The sequence below is a fragment of the Lasiosphaeria miniovina genome, assembly GCF_030549165.1.
Source record: "Lasiosphaeria miniovina strain SMH2392-1A chromosome Unknown B0T26scaffold_8, whole genome shotgun sequence".
Lineage (NCBI taxonomy): Eukaryota > Fungi > Ascomycota > Sordariomycetes > Sordariales > Lasiosphaeriaceae > Lasiosphaeria > Lasiosphaeria miniovina.
In genome coordinates, this window is record NW_026848227.1 from 304,984 (window position 1) to 329,393 (window position 24,410).

The 24,410-nt window shown below is 54.4% G+C and overlaps 9 protein-coding genes across 9 annotated transcripts; 3 read left to right on the forward strand and 6 right to left on the reverse strand.

Moving 5' to 3' along the window:
• Positions 1–428: 428 nt before the first annotated feature.
• Positions 429–2,006, reverse strand: B0T26DRAFT_488609 (uncharacterized protein). Its single transcript, XM_060435312.1, has 4 exons — positions 1,863–2,006; positions 1,314–1,749; positions 518–1,129; positions 429–461 (listed from the first exon to the last, which is right to left on the reverse strand). Exons 2-3 carry the CDS (start codon positions 1,658–1,660, stop codon positions 733–735), a joined length of 744 nt encoding a protein of 247 aa, XP_060289889.1. The 5' UTR covers positions 1,661–1,749; positions 1,863–2,006; the 3' UTR covers positions 429–461; positions 518–732.
• Positions 2,007–3,394: 1,388 nt separating this feature from the next.
• On the reverse strand, positions 3,395–4,060 carry B0T26DRAFT_659121 (uncharacterized protein; the record flags this gene model as incomplete). The annotated part of the gene is made up of 2 exons (XM_060438928.1): positions 3,395–3,836; positions 3,918–4,060. The coding sequence occupies 2 exons, from the start codon at positions 4,058–4,060 to the stop codon at positions 3,395–3,397; spliced, it is 585 nt and encodes a 194-aa protein (XP_060289890.1).
• A 1,088-nt stretch (positions 4,061–5,148) lies between these two features.
• B0T26DRAFT_838826 (uncharacterized protein) lies at positions 5,149–7,104 on the forward strand. Its single transcript, XM_060447534.1, has 2 exons — positions 5,149–6,123; positions 6,182–7,104. Exons 1-2 carry the CDS (start codon positions 5,248–5,250, stop codon positions 6,845–6,847), a joined length of 1,542 nt encoding a protein of 513 aa, XP_060289891.1. The 5' UTR covers positions 5,149–5,247; the 3' UTR covers positions 6,848–7,104.
• Positions 7,086–8,005, forward strand: B0T26DRAFT_729639 (uncharacterized protein; the record flags this gene model as incomplete). The annotated part of the gene is given in 2 exon segments (XM_060442966.1): positions 7,086–7,789; positions 7,806–8,005. A coding segment is annotated over 1 exon segment (426 nt), but the record flags the coding sequence as incomplete, so codon positions are not given.
• B0T26DRAFT_729640 (uncharacterized protein) lies at positions 7,949–8,360 on the reverse strand. The gene has a single exon (XM_060442967.1). It carries the CDS (start codon positions 8,321–8,323, stop codon positions 8,135–8,137), a length of 189 nt encoding a protein of 62 aa, XP_060289893.1. The 5' UTR covers positions 8,324–8,360; the 3' UTR covers positions 7,949–8,134.
• Positions 8,361–8,523: 163 nt separating this feature from the next.
• B0T26DRAFT_729642 (Oxysterol-binding protein-domain-containing protein) lies at positions 8,524–13,246 on the reverse strand. Its single transcript, XM_060442968.1, has 3 exons — positions 12,782–13,246; positions 10,042–12,601; positions 8,524–9,971 (listed from the first exon to the last, which is right to left on the reverse strand). Exons 1-3 carry the CDS (start codon positions 12,844–12,846, stop codon positions 8,790–8,792), a joined length of 3,807 nt encoding a protein of 1,268 aa, XP_060289894.1. The 5' UTR covers positions 12,847–13,246; the 3' UTR covers positions 8,524–8,789.
• Positions 13,247–14,536: 1,290 nt separating this feature from the next.
• On the forward strand, positions 14,537–16,341 carry B0T26DRAFT_488784 (thioesterase-like superfamily-domain-containing protein). Its single transcript, XM_060435313.1, has 3 exons — positions 14,537–14,757; positions 15,109–16,026; positions 16,088–16,341. The coding sequence occupies exons 1-3, from the start codon at positions 14,656–14,658 to the stop codon at positions 16,145–16,147; spliced, it is 1,080 nt and encodes a 359-aa protein (XP_060289895.1). The 5' UTR covers positions 14,537–14,655; the 3' UTR covers positions 16,148–16,341.
• A 338-nt stretch (positions 16,342–16,679) lies between these two features.
• Positions 16,680–21,277, reverse strand: B0T26DRAFT_488847 (uncharacterized protein). Its single transcript, XM_060435314.1, has 5 exons — positions 20,334–21,277; positions 18,351–20,273; positions 17,563–18,275; positions 17,274–17,511; positions 16,680–17,185 (listed from the first exon to the last, which is right to left on the reverse strand). The coding sequence occupies exons 1-5, from the start codon at positions 21,139–21,141 to the stop codon at positions 16,974–16,976; spliced, it is 3,894 nt and encodes a 1,297-aa protein (XP_060289896.1). The 5' UTR covers positions 21,142–21,277; the 3' UTR covers positions 16,680–16,973.
• A 514-nt stretch (positions 21,278–21,791) lies between these two features.
• B0T26DRAFT_729656 (uncharacterized protein) lies at positions 21,792–23,283 on the reverse strand. The gene is made up of 2 exons (XM_060442969.1): positions 22,635–23,283; positions 21,792–22,569 (listed from the first exon to the last, which is right to left on the reverse strand). The coding sequence occupies exons 1-2, from the start codon at positions 23,031–23,033 to the stop codon at positions 22,243–22,245; spliced, it is 726 nt and encodes a 241-aa protein (XP_060289897.1). The 5' UTR covers positions 23,034–23,283; the 3' UTR covers positions 21,792–22,242.
• Positions 23,284–24,410: the final 1,127 nt, after the last annotated feature.

The window sequence follows — 24,410 nt, forward strand, 5'->3', positions numbered from 1 at the left end:
AAGCAAAGGAGGGTGGGGGAAGGGTAGATAGATAAGGCGGGGTAGATAGCGGGCGAACAAGGTGGGTAGACAAGGCGGGCAGACATTGGTCAGCAATGTGTTGCAGTGAATCTTGATTGCCAACGTCTGCTCACCTTGTCTGCGAACCAAGTTGTTTGCCCACATTAACTGCTTCCCCATTTTCTCTGCCGTTTGGGCGTAATTCAGTTTCACAGAGACCGTAGCCTGCCAACGAGCCGTAGAAGGCCTGTAGCCAATGATTAATGGTCGAGGAATAAATATGCCCTAAGCGATGCGATAGAATGAACGGATTGCAATTCGTCAGTGGAAAAACATATGGACATAAGAAGGCTGATCACGGCTATGATCCAAGGTCCCTCAACCTTTTCTCAGTTCAGGCTACCAAATCACCAAAATAGTCCTCGCAGTACAGACGAGATGTAGCGCGCGTCCTTGCCAGCCTAGAGCTTCTTAGCACACATTTGCAACTTGCTCAGGGCTAGCCGTCCACGCTTACGTGCGCCAAGGGGCTAGCCAGTATGATAGGGGAAGCCCTAGTGCTCCTGAGAACTCGCCCTTTATTGAGAAATGGGGCAAAGATTGAGGAGAATACGTAGAAAGTAATTCGTGACGACTACAGAGACTGGGTTTCCGGCCCCGGGTGACTTCTAGAAAGGGATGAAGGCAACCGACCCCAAAACGGGGGTTGCGATTGCGCAGCGTCCGTGTGAATTATCCCACTGCTGCCGCCCCCCTCCTCTGCCTTCCCCCTCCTTCTACAACATATATTGATGTGTTGACCTGGGCATTCAAGCCTGGAGAAGTTTCACAACGAAAACAGCAGCACCTCGAACATCTGGAAAGCCGATAAATATGGTTTCGAACTGCCCTGAATGTTTCGGCCCATTCAAGGTCCAAGTGACCTCTCATGAACTGAATATCGGCGGGAGCGACAGCAGCGGGAACCCAAAGTGGGGCCAGCTCCGAGGGCAAAGGGTGAAAAGGTTCCAAGGACTCTCCGCTGGCGGCGGAGTTCGAGGTCGAGGGAGGCGTCGAGGAACTCGATATTAGAAGTCGCAGAGCCGTGGTCGGGGTCGGGCGCTGGAAAAAGGTTCTTGGAGGTAAATGCCTGCCTAGGTGTTAGATGTAGGTACGCGTGTAAAAAGGAAGGAAAACGACGGCGGTCAAGTTGGTCGTAGCAAGGGCGTTGATCTCCAAAGCAGACAACGAGCGCCATGGCGAAGCCGAAAAGCAGCTGCTACGGAAGATCGCAGAGAGCAAAAACGAGAAAGCAACGAAGGAAGAGCAGCTACAGGCAGCTGAGGAGGAGTACTCGAGAGCCAAGCAAAAGCGTGAGGCACTCTGCACTACCCCGCAGTAGGGTCTCCGTAGACCACTTTGCGTTCCGGAACGAGTGGGGGGCGGAGCACCCTACAGTAACTACTGCTGTATCAGGTTCTGTCCCGAACCTGGGGTGTTCCATAGTAAAGATAATGAAAAATTGCCTAGTTCTCCTCCAAACGATTTCCGGGAGACACGGATTGTCGAGTGTGTTGTGGTTAGGAAAGGCGTAGCGAGTACGTAATCCAATCCTGCGTCGCCACGACCAAACATGACTGTCCACCTGTCCGCCCACCTTGCCTGCGCCGTTTTGCCCCATATTGCTAGCAGCCCGTGGTTAGGAATCTCGGAGATAGGCCACCTTGGCTGCCCACCTTGGCTGCCCACCTTATTTTAGGTAACTCCAGGCTACCAAAGAGTAGACCTCAGTGTTTTAGTTTTGTGTCCCAGTGAGGATATCCAGTGATAGGGAGAAATCTCTCTGCGCCGACGAATATGGAATGGGCTTGCGGCGTACGTACCTAATTGCTGCCTGTGCAGTGCAAACCATTAAGTTGTCTACAAGACAGTTGAGATGCCCTGTCAACCTGTCAGTTGCAACGCAGTTCAATTGCAAGCCGGTTGCCCGTGCTAGTGAGCTAACCTGTCATTTGCAAGATTGTTGCCTGCAAGTCAGTTTTCCGGGTCTCGCAGTCAACCTGCGCGTAGGTTGGTTCCCGGTCGTAACACAGCTTACCTTCACGACCTCACAGCTTGTTGGCAGGGGTTTAATGACCCCGCTATGCCACTAGACCCACGCTGTTAACCAGAATCGCATTACACCGTGACACTATCATGCAGTGCAGCAAAATCTAGGGATGACAGCGCGGCTTGAGTGCGCGACTTGAGCTCGAAGTCTTTATTTCAAATTATCCTCTAAGCACTGGAAATTATCCCCGTTATTTAGGAAATGTACGGTAGTAGCGCTCCTCTTAAGTCTCAACAGGTGGTGGATGAGAAGCATTGAAGGAAATTCCCCTCTCGATATCCACGTATTTACCCCGTGCCATTCATATTTACAGCTCGTTAGTATGTAGCCATTATTTAGTAAATAGCAATCATATGCGAAATGACTATTCCTCATAGGTTCGCCCTCAAATGGACGACTAAAATAGTTGAATAAGTTAACGACGTATAGCGCTGAGCGTTAGCACCAAGCCCAGCGTTCAATATAAATGTTCGACTCGTGAATAGTTGCTTCCGACTTTGCCTCATCCCATTCGTGATCACTAAGGCAGGCTCACGACGTGAATTGCCCAGCGCTGTCAACATTTGTTTACTTTACCCCTGAGCTTGTCGCCTGAGGCGAGAATATTTTGTGGCTAATTCGTGGCGGTGGATTTCCCTCAGCAGTAGGTCCGCCGGCGCTACGAGTGGCGCGGCGCGCTGGCCGCCTCGTCGTCCTGCAGATTGAAGAGAGGCACCGGAAAGAACGACGTTAATTTATCAAGGACTACTGGATAACTACGCGCCGCGCGACGCTCATTCTGGCGACGACGGTCATTGTCCGGATCCACCCAGCACTCGCCGTCGATCTGCTCGACCACCCTCACCAGCCACACCGCCGGATACACCTCACCACCGTCCCAACGATACGAGTTAGCTGGAATTTCGAGACCGTCTGATCCTCAGCTTCTGAGCCTGCCTCTGCTGGGCTTGACCTGATGCTCGAAGCGCGAATCCGTGAACAAGCCTGACTGATTCCTAAAATGATCCACAGTATCCAGCTTCACGTCCTTGCACCTCTTGTGCTTACATATAATAAGCTAGCTAAGGAGTATATCAATGGCAGACTGCAAACCACGACATAAATGCATATGCAATAGACCTACGGCCTGGATATATACATGTTTACAATAGTCCCGCCTGTTGTCTTTTATCGGTCGACATGCCGGTGTGTCCGCATTCGGGCGCAAATCGACTGTGCTGATGTGTACATACAAGTACATACGGGGTGAATACCTGGTGAGGTATCGGCGACACAGAAGACACTGCGGCCACGGCAACGGTATTTTTACTTCGGCTTGCCGAAAATCCCACTGAGAAAGCCCAACGGACTCCGGCCTCCGCCGTCGCCGCCGCCCCTATTACCGTGCCGCCGCGCTTCGTTCCTGATCCACTCTTCCAAAAACTTGCGGTCGGACAACTGCCTGCCGTCGGCAACCTTGGTCTGGATCTGCGGCTCCTGCGCGTCGAAGCTCAGCAGCGTCGGGATCGAGTTGATCATGTAGGTCAGGCCCAGCCCGGTTTCCATGACATCGGGCGCGTCATATTCGACCGTGCAGTAGCTGACGCCGCCCTCGGCCTCACCGACGCCCGACTCGACGAGATGCTCGAGGAGTGGTGCCACGACGCGGCAGGTTGAGCACCAGGACGTTGTCCAGAGCGTCAGGAGGGGGGTTCGCGACGTCGACGAGAGCAGCAGATATGTTTGGAGTTGGTCGGCGTTTCGCACCCTGTTCGCAAAGTTGGGGGAATGAACAGAACACAAAGCGGCGTTCTAGACCATGCGGCGGCCGGCTCAGGGTGGCACTCACGATGCATATACTTGGTTGCGAGAAGCCTCAACGCGGTGCGACGTCGAGAAGACTGCCCGTGACGCCGTCGTCGGCTGGGTGCATCGTAAGGCGGCCTTGGTGATGGGAGAGAGGTGCCCCGTCACCACTCGAATTGGCCCCATGCTCCCGGCCTTTTATTTTCGGAGAACCGGGCGGGTTGTGGTTGGGCCTCGGGGTGCAGCTCTTTGTTTTGGAGGATTTTGGCCTCGTGATTGGCCTAGTGATGCTGATAAGGAATATGTTGAGATGGCGGATGTCACAAATCGCAAGTTGCGGATGACAGCGGCGGAGCAGCTTTAGCGATCACAAGCTCAGCGCTGTAGCGAGACGGCCGCGCGACAGGTTGCTTGTTCAGTGGCGTCATGGTGCGTCAAGGGTCTCTCGCGTGAGTGCGCTTGGCGGGCAAGGCGGGGTAGATCGCACGGACTCGCGCCTGGCTTAACTTTCCAACCCCGGCTCCCGCATTATCGCCTGGTGTTCAGAGTGGTACTGCCTGGGGCGGTCAATTCTAGGCCATGTCAGTGTCAAACCCGGTAGACAGGTAGGCCTTGTGAGTGGTCAATCTCTTGGGGTTGCCCCGCGAAGACCACCAAGCTGTGGGGTTGTTGAAGCGATCACCAGGACCTCCCTACACGGACTACTTGCAGGCCTACCCACCAGGTAGCCTAGCTCTTGCAACCACCAGACAGGACCCGTGGATAGATATCAAGTGTATCAGACACCAGCATCTATTGGACAATGGCGCTGCTGACATGTCACCGCCATTTTTACGGGTTACGGCCCCCGTTGAATCGTCGGATGGCATCTTCGATTCGGGGGAAGCCCAGCCAACGACAGGAGGGGATCAAGCAGAAAACACACTGCAACGCTGCCAGCCTCCACACCACTCCAACTAGGGTTCCTTGGGGCCAAAATGCTCCATTCCTGCCTCCGCGCCGTCTACCGCCGTCTACCTACGGTAGGTGTGTAGTGCCCACGAGGTTAAATCTGTTACATTCTTAGCAGGTGGTTTCCCTCGAGAACTGGGCTGCGGCGCCTCGAATCCCCCTCCGCATCCCAGCACAGCACCAGCACTAGCACCAGCACCCGCCGCTTTTAGGTTCCCCGCCGCCCCCAGCTCCGACCTCTGCTTACAGGACAAGGAACACTCATGCTTCCTGTTCTTACTTCTCACGTGACCCGCACCACACATACTTAACCTCGGCCGCCTGTGAGAGTTGAGCGCTCTTTGGGTACGGGCACGAAAATAAGCGCTCTGCCCCAAGTCTCTTGTGCTTTGCATTCACGAACGCCTGGACTGGGATGTCTGATGCTTCACTATCGCTGCGGGGTTAGGGTCTTCGCACAAAGATTTTTTCAATCCCAGCTTGCCAAGAAAGCGAGCAGCCCGCACAGGGGGTGGCGCCTGTGCATCGCTCGACGCGTCGCCTCGCCTCGCCTCACCTCTTTACACCTCGCTCTTTTCACCAAAAAAATACCACATTCGAGTAGCATTCACCGGCCATGGCATCACAATCAGCTACCCCAAGCGGCCCGCCGCAAATCCCACAGAACATCAAGCAAGCGAGCAAGAACGGATCTCTTGAAGGACTATGAACGTCTCGGCCTTGACCTCGTCCTATCTAGGAAAGAAGTTCGACCGTCGACTAGTTTTGACGCTCAATATTGGACATCAGCTGCGGCCACATGCGACGCATCGGTCGCGTATCTTCATGCCGAGACCGAACTCGCCATCCGAGATTGGGTCGATGGCGGGGAAGGACCTGCTGCATCATGGTGGGAAACTACCGAAGCACGCCGCATCATCGAGGAGATAAAAGCTAGCACATTGGAAAAGACGCTCTACACGAAACAAGCCGAGACGGTCAAGCAAAGTAGTCCTATTAGACGAGCATTCCAAGCCATGTTCTCGACAAGCCAACTTAGTATTTGCGCTGACAAAGTTAGTATAGGCGCACGCAAGAGATCAGAACAGTCAAAGTTCAAAGATGATCTTATTCAATTTTACCGTGCCGCTACAACAAAACGGAACAAACCAAAAATCATTGTAACCGTTCACGACTCCGCTACTGGCTACGAATTTGTCAAGTTAGGTGTTACCGCCGCACATTTATTTCCCTATAAGCTTGGTCCTGACGTTTTGGTTGCGGTATTTGGCGAGGATGTCGAAAGTGAGCTGATGACGGTATGTATCTTATTGGAGAGCCCCGAGATGATATAGAGTATTGACTTATTTACTCTAGTCACTAAATGGTCTGCTGCTTCAACCTGATGTAGAGTCGGCTCTTGACGACGGTGCTATCGCCATTGTCCCCGACCTACCCGATAACCCCACGACCGAACAAGTAGCAGACTGGGAGAGAAAGGAGCCAAAGAATTATCGATGGTGTATTATCGACGAGGATGCAGAATCGCTCGAGACGGTTGTTGTTCCCGAGGGCCAGGGTATAAGTATTCGGGAGCTAGAGGGTCAGAGGCTGTCATTCAAGAATGACAATCGCCCAAGAGCAAGATATCTATACTTCCTCTTCGTCGTTGCGCAGCTCAAGATGGCATGGAGACACGAATACCGCACTGATCCCGCCAAGAAGCTGAAACCCCAGCTAGGAAAGGGGTTCTGGGCAACGCGAGGAAGATATCTCAACCGGGCGCTTCTCCTCGCTCTCGCCAAAGAAATCGGCCATGATACAGCATTCCCAGAGAATATCCCGTCTCTGTCCGGAACCAATCACGATACCCAACCTCAAGGAGACGACGATGACGGCGAGGCTGGACTTGTTGCCATCGCAAAGATCATTGCAGCTCAGAGACGAGGGGACGAAGAGGAGGAAGAAGAGGAAGACTGTCACTGTCACTGTCACAGTGGTGGCTCAGGCTCCACTAGCGCTCCGGCAGTGCCAGACATCTAGATACCTACCCCTGCACTAGCCGTGAAACTAGGGTGCCGCAGGTATCCTGCGAGATTACGTAGAAGAAAGCTACTAGACTTATTGCTATTACCCTTCCACGGGTGTCTCAATAATGACATATGGCACACAATCGCCATCCAGCCCCTGATTCTCTTTTCCTACCCCGCCGTGCTCTGGTCCGCCGTCGTCTACGCCTGCTCCGTTGGGTGGCTGATCGTTATCTCGGAGTCGGTAGCCGTGATTTACCGCGAAGAAATCTACGACTTCAACGCCCTACAGATGGGGCTGGTGTACCTGAGCCTGTGCATCGGCGGCATCCTCGGCACCGCCGTGGCGAGCAAGGTCTCGGACGTGATCCTCAAGGCGATGGCGCGCCGCAATGGCGGGCTATACGAGCCCGAGTTCAGGCTAGTCATGGCAGCGCCCGTGGCGCTCACGACGGTCGTCGGCCTGATGAGCTTCGGCTGGTCAGCCCAGGTGCGCGACAATTACATAGTCCCGACCGTCTTCTTTGGGGTCGTCTCGTTCGGCTGCTCGCTCGGCTCGACGACGGCCATCACGTTCTGCGTCGACAGTTATAGGCAGTACGCCGGCGAGGCGCTCGTGACGCTAAAATTCAGCAAGAACATCTTCCACGGCCTCGTCTTCAGCCTGTTTGTGACCGGCTGGCTGACCGCCGACGGCCCAAAGTCGGTCTACGTCTGGATCGGCATCATCCAGCTCGTCCTCCTCCTCCTCTCCACCATCCCGATGTACATGTACGGGAAGCGGGCTAGAATATGGACCGTTCGCAAGAACTTTATGGAGCGGTTCTAGATCAACTTTTCCAAGATTGAGTACTGAAGAGCATTGGGGTAAATATAATGATGACCAAGTTTTGCGGGTTTCTTTCTTTCGTTCTTGGTTTTCTGTGCCTGTGTGTTTGCATTGCAAGGCTGCACTTAGGCGCATACTCACTTAGGCGCATACTACTGTTATTTGTTTTATTTAACTGTCTGAGAGGCACCGTTTTTTCGTCCCATTGGGTTACACGGGTTACACGACCCCGGCGTTCCGGGTCTATTCTATGGCATCGGCATTGCGAGCTTGGCCTTGGTTGTACCTGTCCCTGGGAAGCGATTATAAATAGATTTATATCACTGTTATATATGACGGCTATCGCATGGCACAGGCCAGGCGTACAAGCTAGTTAACTACAAGATGGTTAGTTTGTTTGTGGTTCGGATATCATCTACGGATACCATTTCAAGGGCTTGTAATGCTTTTTTTTAGTCTGCTCTACTATTTTCACCTTTCGAGACTGACTCCTTTGCGAAATCCGAATGGGTCGCCGAGCATCTGCTTTTGTGTGTAGATTTTAAGAGGGCGTCCTGCAGTTGATTGTGAGGGATGCCGTTTACCCCCACGCCCCCCATTGCTTGGTTGGATCCCTACCCGATTGGCATGACGTAGAGTTACATCCGCACTACAGAGCATCTGGCCTCAATACGGCCATGAAGGTACTGTAGCTGCCTAGGTACCTTAGGTATGACGTTGTCACCTACCTACACACTGTATTATCGAGGGCACTTCTGGATATAAAATCTGCCTGCCAATAGAGCAAAAGAAGAAGCCAAACAAAAATCAAGAATCTTGGATAAACCGACTCCCTCTACAGACACACATGTCATAGAAACCACGGAGGATAAAACTTTATTTGTAAGATATATAAGCTGCTTGCTACTGAGTCTGTCCACTCTGTATATCGATTAGGAGTGGGACGGCCGACCATAATTCTTCCTTCGTTCTCGCTATTATCCTAGGCAGTAACAGACGCTTTTTTTTCTCTCCCACACAACAAGACCAATCGGCTGAATCAAAAAGCAAGCGCAACCCGCCACCATCTAACATTAGTAAGAAACCACACACTCGCCACCACTGCGGAGCAAATAAACTCGCGCGATCAGAACACCTTCTCCAGGCCATCCCAGACATTCGGGTCGCCTTTGGGGCCGGCTTGGGCTCGCCTATCCCAGTACTTGCCATTGAATTTCCAGTACTCTTCGCCAGTGATCTCGCAGCGGGCCTTGGTGAACCAGGCTGGCACGAACTCGAGACCCTTGTTCTCACGCTCGCGGCGGCGGGCGCGCTGTGCCTCCTCGAGGCGGTTCTTCTCCGTCGCCGCGACGTCGTATTCGCCCTCCTCCATGGCGCGCTGATCGGGGCGGAAGCGAGAGTCGGTGGGAGCCAGCCATGGCTTGAGCTTGTCGTCAATGTGGTTGAAGGAGAGAACGAACGGCGTCAGGTTGAACGGGATGCCCGTTGGCCGTGGGTTGGCCTGCCAAATGAGGAAGGCCTTGCTCTGGTCATTGATGCTGCCGCGGTAGACCGATTCACTGTCGGTTGCGGGCTCCTCAATCGTAGCCTCGTACCCGGGGGTCAAACGGGCATACAGCTTCGAATTCCATCGGCCTCCCAAGCTAACGCGCACCCGCCCGTTGGCGTCAACAATCTTTCCAGCAATCTGGTAGGCGCTTGACTGCTTCCAGCCCCGGGGCTTGAACTCGATGTAGCAGATTTCGCCCGTCGTCCAGTTCTTGATCTCCATCATGCCATAGTTGTCAACCACGGGGTTGCCCGTGATGATGCCAACGACCGACGACGTGACCTTCTTCCAGGTAAAGAAGTCCTCTTTCCCGCCTGAGGTCGGTCTGAGCTTGAGAAACCATGTGCCAAGAGGATTGATATCGAAGGACCGCCCGTAAAATTTAGATCTGACAGCCGATTCGCCATAATAAGTCCATTTGGGAGATTCGGCCCAGGCTGCACCGACGGGCGGGTGATGGCTGACTTGCTCAATGAAGAAGCGGTAGTTTTTGTCTGGCCTTACATACTCAAACGTCTCGCCTAACAGCGGGTTGAATGGCTTGGCAACACGTCCAATGGTAGACGCGTATTCGCTGGCGGCGAATGCACCTACGTAGAGCAGACGCTCTATCGAGTCAGTCCGATCAGCCGCAAGATCTAAGAGGTCTGCGTATTCCATATCCTCGGCACAGCGGTAGAGGAGAGACGTAGGCTCGTTAAAAGACACCGGCAATGTCATCTTGGTCATGTCTTTGCCTATCATTGATTTGAGGATACCCTATTCGACAGAACGTTAGCAATTATCACGGCAAGACACGCAGAGATATTACAGAGGGGTTCAAATATACCCAGAGCGAGATCTTTGGCCGGTTGTCTGCGTCCATCTTGAGTTTTGTTCGAATGCCGTTCTCGTACCCGCTGAACGAGTCGCTGATATCGAGAGCATCCGAAACGACTAGCTGCGTTTCATTCTGGGATGGGACAGTCTCCGACGGAGGAAATTGAGACACTTCAACCTCTCCGGCGTCAACGGCGTCGAAGAACTCTTCCTCGTCAGATTCCGAGTCGGAGATGCCGGCGACCTGGGCGATGACGGTCTGGCGCCTGGCGATGCTAAGTGCAGGGGATTTTGAGCCTACGACTTCGTCTGCCGCTCCTTCATGGGCCGCATCAACAGAAATCACTGGTGTGTGAGATCCCTGGCCATCTTCAATCATGCCGCTCTCGATAGCTTCCTTGAGAATACGCTTTGTGATTTTCCGCTTTGATTCCGCTTCGCCAACTCGGGCTTCAAGGGCCTCTTGCTCTTTGGCAACCTGGGCCATGCTCTCCTCCCACATGCGCCGCATTTCGCTCTCACGGTCGAGGCGATATTGCCAATATGCGTCTCTGTCCCTTGAAATTCGGAGAAGGTCGCCAATGAGTCCGGTAAGTGAGAGAATTGCGGCATCATAAGTGGACAGGGCCTGCGAGGCTTTTGGGTCCTGCAGAGTGAGAGTTGGATTCCTGGCAGCTTCCGCAAGCAGAGCCGAGGTGACGTGGGCCATAGTATCCAGCTGCAACTTGGCAGACTGAGCAGTGATGTTGAAGGCATCCTTGTTCACCGCAGGGGCATCCTGGCCGCTCGAGTCTTCGCCATAGTCGTCATCATCGTAGTCATTGTCGACATCTCCAGGCGCCCCTCCGCCGTTGCGCTCTATCCTATTTGCGTCTGTGCCTGCGTCTGTAAAGTCATCGTCATCGTTGCTCCCGATAGTGCTGGCACCATATGGGATTTTGGTCGTGGATCCTCGGTTTGATGACTGCAGCCGCGATAGCTGGAAACTGTGACGCTTGGGGTCTGCAAGGCTGGCGCTCTCGCTCGCCGGATCAGAGGCGCCTTGGGTGTGCTCGGCCTTGGCCTGCTTGAGGAGCTCGGCACTCCGAGCGCGCTGCTTCTCTTCCTCCTTGGCTTGGTCCTTGGTCCACTGTATTGAGTTATTGAGGGCCCAGAACCAGCGCTTTGCTTCTACCTCATGGTTTGCTTTGAGCGTGTACTTGACCGAAGATTTGCCAATGATTTCAAACTTTGTCTTTTCGTCGGCGCTCATGTGTAGCTTCGCAATTCGCATGTTGATGGCGCCACGGCAGGCGGACCCCGCGTCATCTTGGTGTTTGTAATAACTCAGAACGCCGTCTTCCAGAACGAACCACCTGAGTTGGTAGCCCTTCCGGTAGTTGGTCCACTTCTTGAGGTATCCCTTCATCTCGCGCGCTTCTCTTCCGGCAAGAGGATCTCCGGGAGTCGTGGTTGTGACCCCCTGCGATGTGGAACCTAAAACAGCCTTCTCCTGAATGCCCCTCTGGGCGGCAACAGCGGCAGGGGATTTTTTCAGCATAGCCCGGGTGATCTCGTCCTTTGTAACGTCTTGCGGCAGCTTGCCCTTGCGGTCCCGACGGAAGGGATCGGCACCATGGAGCAAGAGGACCTGGATCAGCTTGGTGTTCTTGCGGCGTGCCGCCTCGTGGAGAAGGGTGCCACCGGCTTGGATCGTGATGGGGTCGGATGCGAACTCGGTGCTGTTGATGTCTAGAACCGTCTTGAAGCGTGGCTCCTCTAGCACGCGCTCGAGAACCTTGAATTCGCCATGGAGGATGAGATCTTGGACCTGCATAATCTTGCTTTCGGCAAACAAGGATCGGGAGAGCTGCAACTGTTGAAAGATGTCGGGGTTTCGAGCGAGGTCGATCGGGAGGCGGCCTAGATTATTCGGAACGGCGTCGTTGATCTCCTTGTTCTCGAGCAGGAGACGAACGACCTGGCTTCGACCCTGAACGGCGGCAATATGAAGAGGCGTGTTGCCATCCTTATCGCGGGCGTTGATGTCGAGGGATCCGGCGCCGTCAGACAGGACGTACTCGACCACGGGCTGCTCCGCGCATTGGATGGCCAAATGAAGTATGGTGGTATCCTCAAGGGGGCCGGACTGGGTGGCAAACGACGAGGTGCTCGCGCGAGGCCCGTTCTCGTAGTTCTCGCGTATTGCTTTGGAGATGGACGCCGTGTCACCGTTGCGGAGGGCCTCAACGATGCGGAACTTTTTTACCGACGATTCGAGAGAGGCGCCTTTGTCTGTGAGGTTTGAAGGAGACTTGGCGCCGCCAATCGAGGGGGCGGCCTGGTGTGAAGGCGTTCGTCCAAGAACGCTTCCGGCGGTAGACAACCTTGAGCTGTGGCCCCGAACGGGATGCTGATGGGCGACCGAGATGGATGCTTGAGATGTCGCAGTCGTCGCGGTCGACACGAGAGCGGAGGAAGAGGCATGGGCACTGTGTGCAGTGCCGTCGTCGGAGGCCATCGTGTCGTCGTCGCCCGCACCCTTGCGCCTCAGGAGAGACAGTGCCGAAGATTTGGTCCGTCGATGTGAACTGCAAATGCCACGAGAGGTTAGCGGCGCCGTTATCTAGGGCCTGGGGTCCATTTTGCCCCGAACCACAAGCGGAGGCGGGGTGGCTGGAGCGGAAGACAGCGAGCGACAGAGATGCAGGTGGAATTGATGCTCCGTGTTATCACGCCCGGTGCCCCAGCGACCAGTTCGAGATGCCTACCTTTCCCCCGCGTCAGACATTGTCGGGGAATGGCGGGGAGCCTGCGGTTGCTGAGGATCGGACATGTAGTAGAATGGAAGTCGCCTCGATCTCGACAGGTAGGGAGGGATACTATTGGGATTGGCCTAGCCGAGGGCTGCCTTGAACTGATGAATCGAGAGCCCGGAGATATTTGCCAACTAAACCGCTCAAGGAGCAGCAGAGCAGTGCTGGAGTGCGGCGTAGGTCAAATAGTGTGTAAAAAAGGAGCATCAGGGGAGGGGTGAGCTTGAACGTCCATCCAGCGGGACGGGGACGGAAAGTTGAGTGCAGGGAGATCCAGCTTCTAAAGACCAACACGGCTCAATGTTGGCGTCGCTGGGTTGAAAGAAATGACGTTGTGCAGTGGTCGCACCACAGAAGGCTAGAGCGAGGCCCAACCCCTGGCCCCGCGCTCGCTTCACGTGTTTTGCCCTGACAGCGGTTGGTGGCAGCCAGAGCGGCCTCAAACGCTGTGCCGTGGGCTTCACCTAGAATACACGTTACCTTAAATACCGTATTAGTGTGTATACGAAGTAACCTATCTGTACAGTAACCTGGAAGCTCGCACCCTGCCCTGGCGGACGGGCTACGAAATCCTCCCGGCCACCCTAAGTAGGGAGTACCCAACGTTCCAAGGCAATCCGAACCCGAGCCAGCGAAGTGATAATCCATCCATAGTCAGTAGATAGGTAATTGGGTAGTGTATGTGCGTATTATCACCCGATCCGGAGCATTGGCAGCGTATAGCCCAACGCGGTGACGACGCCCACAAGCTCTCGGGGTTCCGAAATCCCGTGTGCAACTGACTTGACCATGCTTACGGAGAACTCATGTGTGGCAGTGCAGCGCCCGACTGCTTGTATGTACATACTGTACACCATTCTACATCAACCGGCACGACTTACTGGGGCCCCAGTCCGTGACTCTCCAAGGGCTCCGGTATTGTCCCTTGAAATAATCTGTCAAAGCATAAAACATCCCTTGTAATAACCGTCTCAATCTCCAGGCGTAGATCGCAGAAGCAGGGAATCTTACAGGGTTTTCGAGGTACTGCCGATTGTGGGGGTGGGTTCAGCGCCCAGGCGAGGGATGATCAACCCGGGCCGCCTTTGGTGCTGACGAACCTTAGATATGTACTGTACAGGCGGGGTTGAAGACAGCACGGCGGGGCGCTCGAAGATCCTCAGGTAAGGTCAGCATCAAAAAAGCCCACAACAAGGCAGCCGTAATTAATTAACATTTTAAGGTAAGTAAGCCCGGTTTCTCGAGGCCAGCCGGTGATGTTTCAAGCCTGTTGGCCCTGGGGAAAATTGCCGCGGCGTTTCTCCCCGTCGGTCCTTGGCGGGTGATTCCCAGCTCAATGCCACCACCGAGAGGGGCGGCAGCCGAATGGACCTCGGCAACTTTGCCCCTGATACAACAGACCCGGGGCCGTTTCTTTCAAAATTGGCTTATTTTATCTTGGGGCGGGAAAACACCCTTCATCGTATTTCTTAGAGACCCGAGAAACCTGGTGTTTGGTTCGGAAGCTGCAATATCGTTTAATGATTCCATTTCCCTCTTGCCCATTGCATTTAGATGCCACCCTTTCTGCGCTGTCAAACTCCCGTTTTAGACTGTACAAGTGCAATACACACCACCTAGCGCCAGCCACGCCCTTCAACGTCATTCGCCCTCTCCCAGCACGGGAATAGTTGCGATTACGCGCCGACCTTGATTATCTCACCGCAGACAGCCCAGCCGGCCCATACGCTTGACCCCCAAACCCTTTGCCGACACGCAAACGGCGGCAAGGAAGGGAGCTTCCATTCTGAGCCTCGCTCGTTGGCGTAAGCCATTTGCCGCAAGCCGCAATGGACGACCGCACAACATTGCTGCGTCCGCCGCCACCTGATCCTAGCAAGGCGCCCATTGAGAATGTCCTCGAGGTGACCGAGCTGGCCGTCCTTGGGCCTGTACGTTTTACTCTTCTCTTTTGTTTTTTGCCAGCCCCTGTGTTTTCCCGGTTTCTTGGTTCTTGTGCCGCTGTCGTGCCTTGGTCTGCGGGTCTGCTAGCCGGCCGGGGTCTTCCAACTGCCCCCCCCCCCGCCTCCCCCAGCAATGAACTCAATTCGGTGGAGGAAGGAGAAGGATTTCAACTCAATGAATGCAAGACCGATGCAATTGGCACGGAGATCCTTATTTCCGAATAGACGTCTAGATGTGGACGGGGGACATTTGGAATATGAAGAATTGACTCGAATATGCCAGCGAAAACAGACCCCGTTCTAGTCCGCTGACGCATTGCGCATTACGCATCATCACAGGACATATTCACCAACGCCCGGAAGCCATGGCATCCTCCCGGAGCCCGGGGCATTTACGGTGGCGCCGTCATTGCCATGTGCCTCGCGGCCGGCCAGCGCACGGTGCCTGACGACTTCAACGTGCACAGTCTGCACGCATACTTCCTGTTGGCCGGATCAGGGCAGCTCCCCATTCTATTCCACGTCGAGAGAGTCCGGGATGGGCGGTCATTCGCCACGCGGACAGTGCAGGCCCGGCAAAAGGGGCGGTGCATCTTCACCACGACCATCTCGTTTGTGCGCGAGGGGTCGAGCGGCAAGCCCGGGTCGCAGGCGTCGCACTCGTCACCTATGCCGCGCGGCGGCGGCGGCGACGACGACGACGACGGCCAACAACCGCTGCGGCCGCCGCCCGACGACTTTGACGGCGAGCCGGAGCTAATCAAGCAGGGGCCGTTCCAGAGCGACCGCATCGAGATCGTGAACCGCGACAGCGCGCACGCGCACGAGAAGAAGACGCGCCAGTGGTTCCGGGCGCGCGGCAGGATTGCCGGCGGCCCGCCGGCCCACCTCGCCGCCCTCGCCTACGTCTCCGATTCGTACTTCATCGGGACCGTCTCGCGCATCCACCGCCTCTGGCGCTTCCCCTTCAACGCCAAGGAGTACGACGACCTGCCCGCCGACGTCAAGACCAAAGTCCGCACCCTGCACGAGTGGGAGGGTCTCGGGAGCGACCCGCGGGACATGGTCGGCCAGCCTGTCGTGGGCATGATGGTCTCTCTCGACCACTCCATCTACTTCCACGAGCCCGGCAAGGTCCGGGCCGACGAGTGGATGCTCAACGAGATGGAATCTCCCTGGGCGGGCGATGGTCGGGGCGTGGTCACGCAAAAGATCTTTAGCAAGGACGGCACACTGATCGCCACCTGCGTTCAAGAGGTAAGCGGCTTGGCGCCCTGCCATTTTGGCAATGCTTGCTAACAGACTCCCTTCCGTGTAGGGAATTATTCGGCTGAAAGAAGAAGCAAAACTGGAAGAAGGCAAGGGCTCCAAGCTGTAGATTGGCAAACTGGTGGTGCTCTGTTTTTACGCGTGTAAATTTTGTTCGTGACTGGCGCTTGTTCTCTTTTACTAGACTCCCTGAGCGAGCCGGTGCAAGCAACCATCCTCTTTACTCTCCCGATGAATTTAACCCCCACCTGTAGATCAATATACCTGTTTGACAATTCTGTCTGGTTGGCTGGGCAAGTCACCACGTTCTTCATGGCTACCATGTGGGTGCAAATGAAGAACAACATTTAGAGGAGATTATCAGGCGAAGGAACAAAAGAATAATATAATTACGCAGATGCGTCCTAGCAAACGCTCTAGAGACGTATTGACGCGCACCTGATTCATTCAGGGCTGTTATCTTGCGATATGCTAGAGGCTACAAAATGTTGGGGCGATGGCCCCTGAGGTGCTAGGATCCAGGGATCCTCGACCTATCTTGAATCTTTCTCCCTCTGTACAATGCATCGGTTCCCTCTCTTTCTTCTGGCTAGATCGTACATCTAATCCTTACAAGCTCGGGCTAAAGCTGGGTATCGTAATAACGGCGTCTCTTGCTCCTCCGTCGCACGAAGTCTTGTCTAGCATACGCGGAAGTCCCTCTGCCGGAGACGGCGAGGTATTGAAGCTGACCAAGGGGACAATAACTGAATACGGATAGAAAACCCGGTGCATGGTCCTCGGGGATGAAAACAAACGCCGGAATGTGAGCAAAACGCATCGCATCTATAAAAAGCAGAAAGGTCGAGTGATAATTCTACTGTCGATTGTGGAAGCTAAAGGGACGGCGGAACGGGGATTGCAAGAGGTACCGTACGTGACCTGGAAAGGGGGGGTCAAAGGCTAACCCCCTCCAGGTTGAGCACCTTGGATTTATCTCCAAGGAAGCTGGCTCGGAACTCGATGATCCCGCGGGCTATAGTATCGAAATCCTTCACCTTATTGGTGCGAAAATTCTGCAAAAGATCTCGCAGACCTTGTATGAAACGACTCTTCTGCTCGCCGCTATACTCGTCTGCTTTGCCAAGTTCCAGAAGGATCTGGTCATCTGAACGGGAGAGGGCCAGGAGTCAGCGTCCGGAGGGGGAGAGTGAAGGTCTGAAGTTAGCAGCCCGACAGAGTTCTGCATCACGTACCAGCAACGTTAATTGATCGGTAATGCTGAAATTGGCAGTTTTCGGGGCACTGGTTGCCACCAAGTTCATACGGACAGAAGGGCACATTAGGATCGATCTTGTTGCTGTAGGTCAGAGACTTCAGACCACCTGCAACAGAATTCCGATAGTCAGAGTGAAATCGATAGCCGTGAAAGTAACGTAGCGGGCTGTCGTACGGCATGAATGTACGCTCCTGCTTTGAGGCCGACTGATTCACCTGCTAAATAGTTAGCTACGAAAGAATCCGGATAAACTAGAAAGATACAACGTGTACTTCTCTTGTAACATCGGCCTCAATCTCTTGCAGGTCCTCACGGGGGTTCGCAACGCTTGAAATCTGATCTAACGACGCGGGTTGTTGCGTCGTTTCTTGCACGTTATCCTCAGATACGTTATGGGTAGCCGCAGGGTTGGCCGGCTTTAGGATGGGAGAGGGCGAGGGCGAGGGCGATGGCGAGGGCGAGGGCGATGGCGAGGGCGACTCGAGCTCCATCGGAGCTGTGTCATCAAGGCTTGAAAGACCCGGCTGTTCATCCAGTGCGGAGCTAGCCGTCTCTTCACCCGACACCGCATCCGGCTCGGAGACATCAACTGGTAAGACATCTGTAATAGCAACTTCAGTAACTGCACCACCAGCTGTGAGGGGATCTTCTGTCCTCTTCTGCGGGCTCAGCGGTTTGGTTTCGGCGACCAGTACTTTTGTTCCCGGGCTATCAAGCCCATTGCCGTCGGGGCCTTGAGTGGTGGCATCGGCATTATTTAGCGTAATGTTGGTCCCTTCGCTAAAACCTGTAATGCTCGGTTGAAGTTGGCTAGCTTCCTCAGACAGTGACGGCCTCCGCGACGAATCTTGAGAGGATTCATCTTCATCCATCGACACATCGTTCGTTTCCTCGCTTTGATCGGACACGGAGGAAGGTGTTGCTGAGGGAGTGGGTGTTTGAGCATCTGAAGGACGGCTTTCGGCCGCAGAGGCAGGCGCTATTGCAAGTGTTAAGAAAGACTTGGGTCTGTTGAAAACAACACGAAAACTACGGAGACTTTAAGCCGGCTTACCTAAATTATGGCTTGAACCCAGCCCATTGGACTGGGGCGTGTCCCCTTCCGGAGTATCCCCTTCCGGAGTGACTTCAAGTTGTTCTAGCTCTTCCGTCAATAGCTTTTTCTCAGCTAAATCCCGGTCGATTTCGGCCTGAAGACGAGCGCCTTCTTCTTGCACCTGCTTCAGTCGATACATCTTTTCCTCAAGAGTCTCCTCAATCCGAGGGAGATCGAGACTGACTATCCGTCCTCGACGCAGGGTTCTCTCCTGAGGAGCAAGACGTAAGAGTTCTGGTGACTTTGTGAACCTAGCCGATCTCTCCTCGGATATCAGTTGAGCAGAAGGCCCATGAGCGGGATTCGAGCTGCCCCTGGACATTGCGTCCTCTTTTGGCAGCGGCCGATAAGCATCGTAGTCTCTGAGTTCCGGAGTTCGCCCAGAATGATTTGGAGTCGAGGAGCCTAAAGATGGGTTTCTGATTCTTTTCTTTGCTTCGGCCTCGGCAATTTTCCTCTTCATCTCCTGGATTTGTCTTTCTTTCAAGTTGAGCTCCGACTCTCGCTTCTTGCCAATAGCCAAGGCGCCGGGAGGCGTGTGGGACGGAGCTGGGCTGGAGAACTGACGCGACTGAACGCTGTCCGAGAGAGGAGGAAAGTCACGAATAGATGGCCCTCGCGGGACAAGAGTACCGGTTGTTTGCATTGGCCATGACTCATCAGTGGGTGATACCGAGTCTAGGTCCATTTCTTCATCGTCAGATCCATCACTAACGTCGATGACGAGAGAAAGGTGGTTCCGGTCTTGCCCGAACGGTCGCTTGACAGGCGCCGTGGTAGGCGTGAAATCAACAAAGTCAGACGCCACTGGCCGTTTCCGTTGATTAGCTGGCTGGATAGGCTGTGCTGATGACGAGAGGAGCAGCCCAGGTATCGACGACTTTTCCTGAGACAGACTGGGCTTCACCTGAGCCGCTAGTGATGGGGCGGAACCCAAGCTCGAGGATAAAGCAGCACGGTTCTGATTACTCTTCCGAGGTCCCGTAGGTATTGAAGGCGATTCTCCGCTGACATGGCCTTTGTCAACCCCCGGTTCAGGTTTGTCATTTTCAAGCTTCTGACCATGCGCTTCTCGAGATTTCTGCAATGCCGCAATCTTCTTCTGAATCAAGAGCTCTTTTTCGCCCCATGTTTTAGGTTTTGGCAAGACTACGGATGGGCTTGAAGAATCCTGCTTGTCTGCTTGCGCCGGTTTTGTTTGAGAGCGGGGAAGTAAGGGCTTCTGATTTGCTGCAACTGCTCCTTTGGCGACTTTTGCAGCAAGGAGCCTTGCAATACGGTCCTTTCGTTCCTCGCCCGGAACCTTCTCGGCTGGTTTCGAGTAGAAACCGATTCCTTTAGAAAGTCCCGCTGACGGCTGTTGTTCTCCACCATTGGATTGACCAACTTTCGAGTTCGTTGGTCCGGATTCTTCAACAGGTGGACCAGAACCAGATACCGGGGACTCGGGTGGTGTTTTCGGCATGTCTAGATGTAGCTCTCGGAAGAGGCTCTTGACTACTGATTCGTCAATTCCCTCGTCAATGTATTGTTGGTATTTAACACCAAGTGGCCACAACCTCAAGATCGCTTTTTGTGCTTCTTTCTTAGCCTCAGGTAGAGACTTGAAAGAGCTGGCTGGAGCTTGGACACGGACATTATTGATCGAGGGTTTGTGGCTTGCCGGGTTCAGGAGTTGAGAGGAGCCGCGAGGGCCAGGAACTGTTGAGCCTTGCGATTGGGCTTTGGAGGCTGCATTGACTTTGTCAGTCTCGTCTTTTCTGAGCGGAAAATGTTTGAAGAAACAACCTTCATGACTCTCTGCTTTTCGCGGGGCGACATCCTCATTTTGTATTTCTCGAGGGGATAGAAATGGCGAGTAAGATCCTGATCGTTCGCGAGCTATGACCGTCCGTTAGCTTCTAGTTCTACACAAATAACAACTGGTTATCATATGCTTACGCGGCATTGTGCGGCCTTCATCGATCGATGCTACTAACTCTCCTTCCTCGTCATTTCCATAGAACTCGGCATCTGGTGTTTCGGCAGCTGCAGCGACTTGGGGCTGGCTGGCGGTTGGTGGGGGCTCGGGAGGCAAGGTTGGGATGTTGCTTCGGGGAAGCGGTTTGTCAGATTTCTCGGGTTCCCTCGGTCCCTTAGGCCCTTTAGGTTCCTTGGGTTCCTTGGGTTCCCGGACAGGTTCCCTAGGTTCATACAAATCCTCAAATTGCCCCTCGCTCAACTCTCCCTCTTCCATCTCGTTGTCTGGCCCAGTGTGAGACGGCGGGGCTGCGGCTGCGGGAGCTGCTGTTGTTGAAGGCATTTTATTTGGAAACGCGTCGCCAGTTGGCGAAGGGGGTTGGGAATGTTGCCCGGTGAAGGGCCGTCTGAATGTGCCACCTGGAGAAGGTATAGACGGATGAGCAGAGGTCGGCACGGCCCCCGCAAACTGATATGGCTGGTTCCATACCCCGGGCGGGGGTGGAAGACTGTACGAGCCTCCTCCCGTAGGCGCAGTCATGGCACCGGCTATACCGAGCCCTGGAATTTGACTGGCATTGTAGGCAAACGATCCTTGCGATATATGGCGCGTTGTGTCGATTGCGCCGGGGTTAAAGGGAGGATTGTAGGCGGGTGGCGGCGCGGCGGGATAGCCACCGGGAGGCGGATAGCCGTACGGGTACTGTGGCGGTGGAAACTGCGGTGGAGGTTGAGGTGGTGGTTGGCCATGATACTGGCCGTATCCATATCCATACGGGTATTGAGACATGGCGGCAGATCGCGTCGTCGACTCGAGTCGTCGATTCGCTAGCAATCACACATCTCAGAATTATAAGGACAAGGGAGTTTCTGGTGGTATGCAGTTGACAAGTAGCCGAGCCGACTTTACATAGTCTCGAAAGAGCAAAATGGTAAGCGCATGAGACAATATGCAAGTCGGATCTGGCTGAGACGCGGAAGCGTCGGTATGCTGCTGAGGCCAAACTGTCGACCGCGCGACGTGTGGCCTGATCGCGAGATGCGCCTGGACCCTGGAACAAGATTACCAGGTGAGAGTATATGTATATAGACAAATATCCGAGTCGTTCCTGAATGCAAGAACACAAAATCGTCGTGATAATCGAATTGATGCCGCGTGGCGAGGGGCAGGAGTTGGGCTCCGGAGAATTGGGCTCTGCCTGGCCTGTACAGAAACAAAGACGCCTTGTGTCGAATGGCGGAAAGGTTCAAGTTTTTTGGAGGTCTCTCGCCGAGCCAGGAATCCGCTAATCCGGATCTGGCCAAGCGTGCACGTGCCACTTTGCGACATCGAGCTTGGGCCAATTCGTTTGTTTACTTTTTGCTTTGTGTACGGAGCAACTAGCACTTCGAGGTACGGGATTACGGGGGGTTCCAACCTTAACGGAGCTTCTTTGCAGTCTTTAAACCGGCCAACACCAACGACTCTGCCCTGCCACCACCCTTGGATCTTCCCTGAAGCAACGAGTTTGGACGGGGTTGCTTGCTTTCGCCTGTCCACCTTCTATTTCGTCACTTCCATTGCCTTGGCTTTTCTGCTGTTCTGCTCTCGCGCCTGCAGTTTGCGTCCGCGTCTGCGCCCGCGTCGCCCGCCCACCGTGTCGTCGCTCGGCCTCGACTTTAATGTTTGCACAACTTGCATGACTGTACGACAGTCAGAGCAGGACCCAGAATTGCTAACTCAACCAGCAATTATTCCATGAATTCCTTTCATCGCTAAGCTGTCCGTTGCCAGCGCGCCATGTCGGTCCGCAACAATCCCTTTGCGAGGAATGCCTCGACCTCGCCCACTTCGGGCGCCGTTGGGAGGCCCAAGTCGGCCTTGTTTTCGTCCTCGACGTCTCCTCTATCCTCAATCCCGGTCCTGCCCTCGCACTCCCGAACGCAGTCGCACACGTCGATCGCCGCAGCACTTGCACCAGCCGCGCCTATACGCGCTGCGCCAACGCGCGAAGGCTCGAGAGGGGCCTCCCCGAGCTCCAACACATTTGCGCCCTCGTTCATCAAGACGGAGGACGTTCTGAAGCGCGCCGACACAGTTAGGGGAATCGAGGGCGAGAATGACTTCTCTGGCAAAAAATACGTGTGGCTTAAGGACCCCCAAACAGCTTTTGTCAAGGGTTGGGTTGTGGAGGAACTTGGAGGAAACCGGATTTTGGTCCAATGCGACGATGGAAGCGTAAGTACCCTCCACCCCTATTCCTCGTGGCTACGAGGTCATCTACTGACGTGCAGCAACAACAGCAACGAGAGGTCGACGGCGAGAGCGTCGATAAAGTCAACCCGGCCAAGTTCGACAAAGCGAACGACATGGCAGAGCTGACGCACTTGAACGAGGCCTCTGTTGTCCACAACCTGCACACAAGATACATGACCGACCTCATATACACCTACTCTGGACTGTTTCTCGTGACAGTCAACCCCTACTGCCCCCTTCCTATCTACACGAACGAGTACATCAACATGTACAAGGGCAGGAGCAGGGAAGACACCAAACCTCACATTTTTGCCGTTGCCGACGAAGCGTTTCGGAACCTCGTCGACGAGAACGAGAACCAGAGCATCTTGGTCACGGGCGAGTCTGGAGCCGGAAAGACAGAGAATACAAAAAAGGTTATCCAGTATCTCGCAGCGGTTGCCCATTCGGAATCGCCCGTCAAGAACAGAGGGCAACAGCAACACGCGAACTTATCGGCCCAAATCTTGCGAGCAAACCCGATCCTCGAGGCCTTTGGCAACGCCCAAACTGTCCGGAACAACAATTCATCGAGGTTCGGCAAATTTATCAGGATCGAGTTCGGCCGCCACGGGTCTATCGCCGGTGCCTACATTGATTGGTACCTGCTCGAGAAGTCGCGCGTTGTTCGGATCAACTCCAACGAACGCAACTACCACATTTTTTACCAGCTCCTCAAAGGGGCGGACCGAAGAATGAAGCAGGAGTTCCTTCTGGATGGTCTCGATGTTGACGACTTTGCCTACACGCGAGATGGTCAGGACACCATTGCCGGGGTGTCGGATCGCGACGAGTGGAATTCCCTGATGGAAGCCTTCATGGTTATGGGATTCTCGGACAAAGAACAGTCCTCTATCCTGAAAACCATCGCCGCAGTTCTTCATTTAGGCAACCTCTCGGTTGTCAAGGAGAGCAGGTCCGCAGATCAGGCGCGCCTGGCTCCGGATGCCAAGGAAGTTGCGGCAAGAGTGTGTAAGCTGCTCGGAGTGCCGCTGGAGCCTTTCCTCCAGGGCCTGTTGCACCCCAGAGTCAAGGCGGGCCGAGAATGGGTCGAGAAGGTCCAAACACCAGAGCAGGTCCGCCTGGGTATTGATGCTCTCGCAAAAGGCATTTACGAGTGTGGTTTTCGCGATCTCGTTGCGAGAATCAATCGTCAGCTTGACCGGCCGACCATGGGTCTGGATGATACCCGATTCATTGGTGTTCTCGACATTGCTGGCTTTGAGATATTCGAGCACAACAGTTTCGAGCAGCTCTGCATCAACTATACCAACGAAAAGCTCCAGCAGTTCTTCAACCATCACATGTTTGTTTTGGAACAGGAAGAGTACGCACGGGAACAAATAGAGTGGCAGTTTATCGACTTTGGCAAAGATCTCCAGCCGACGATTGACCTTATCGAACTGCCAAACCCAATCGGTATCTTTTCCTGTCTGGACGAGGACTGCGTCATGCCCAAGGCCACCGACAAGACCTTCACTGAGAAGCTGAACTCATTGTGGGATAAGAAATCACAAAAGTATCGGCCGTCTCGACTGGGTCAAGGCTTTATCCTTACGCATTACGCTGCCGAGGTCGAATACGCGACTGAAGGGTGGCTGGAAAAGAACAAAGACCCCCTGAACGACAATATCACTCGCTTGCTTGCTGCCTCAAGCGACAAGCATATCGCAACTCTCTTTGCCGACTGCGCCGATCAGGATGACGAGCTCGGCGGCATGCGCAGCCGAGTCAAGAAGGGCCTCTTCCGAACCGTTGCTCAGAGACACAAGGAGCAGCTGTCA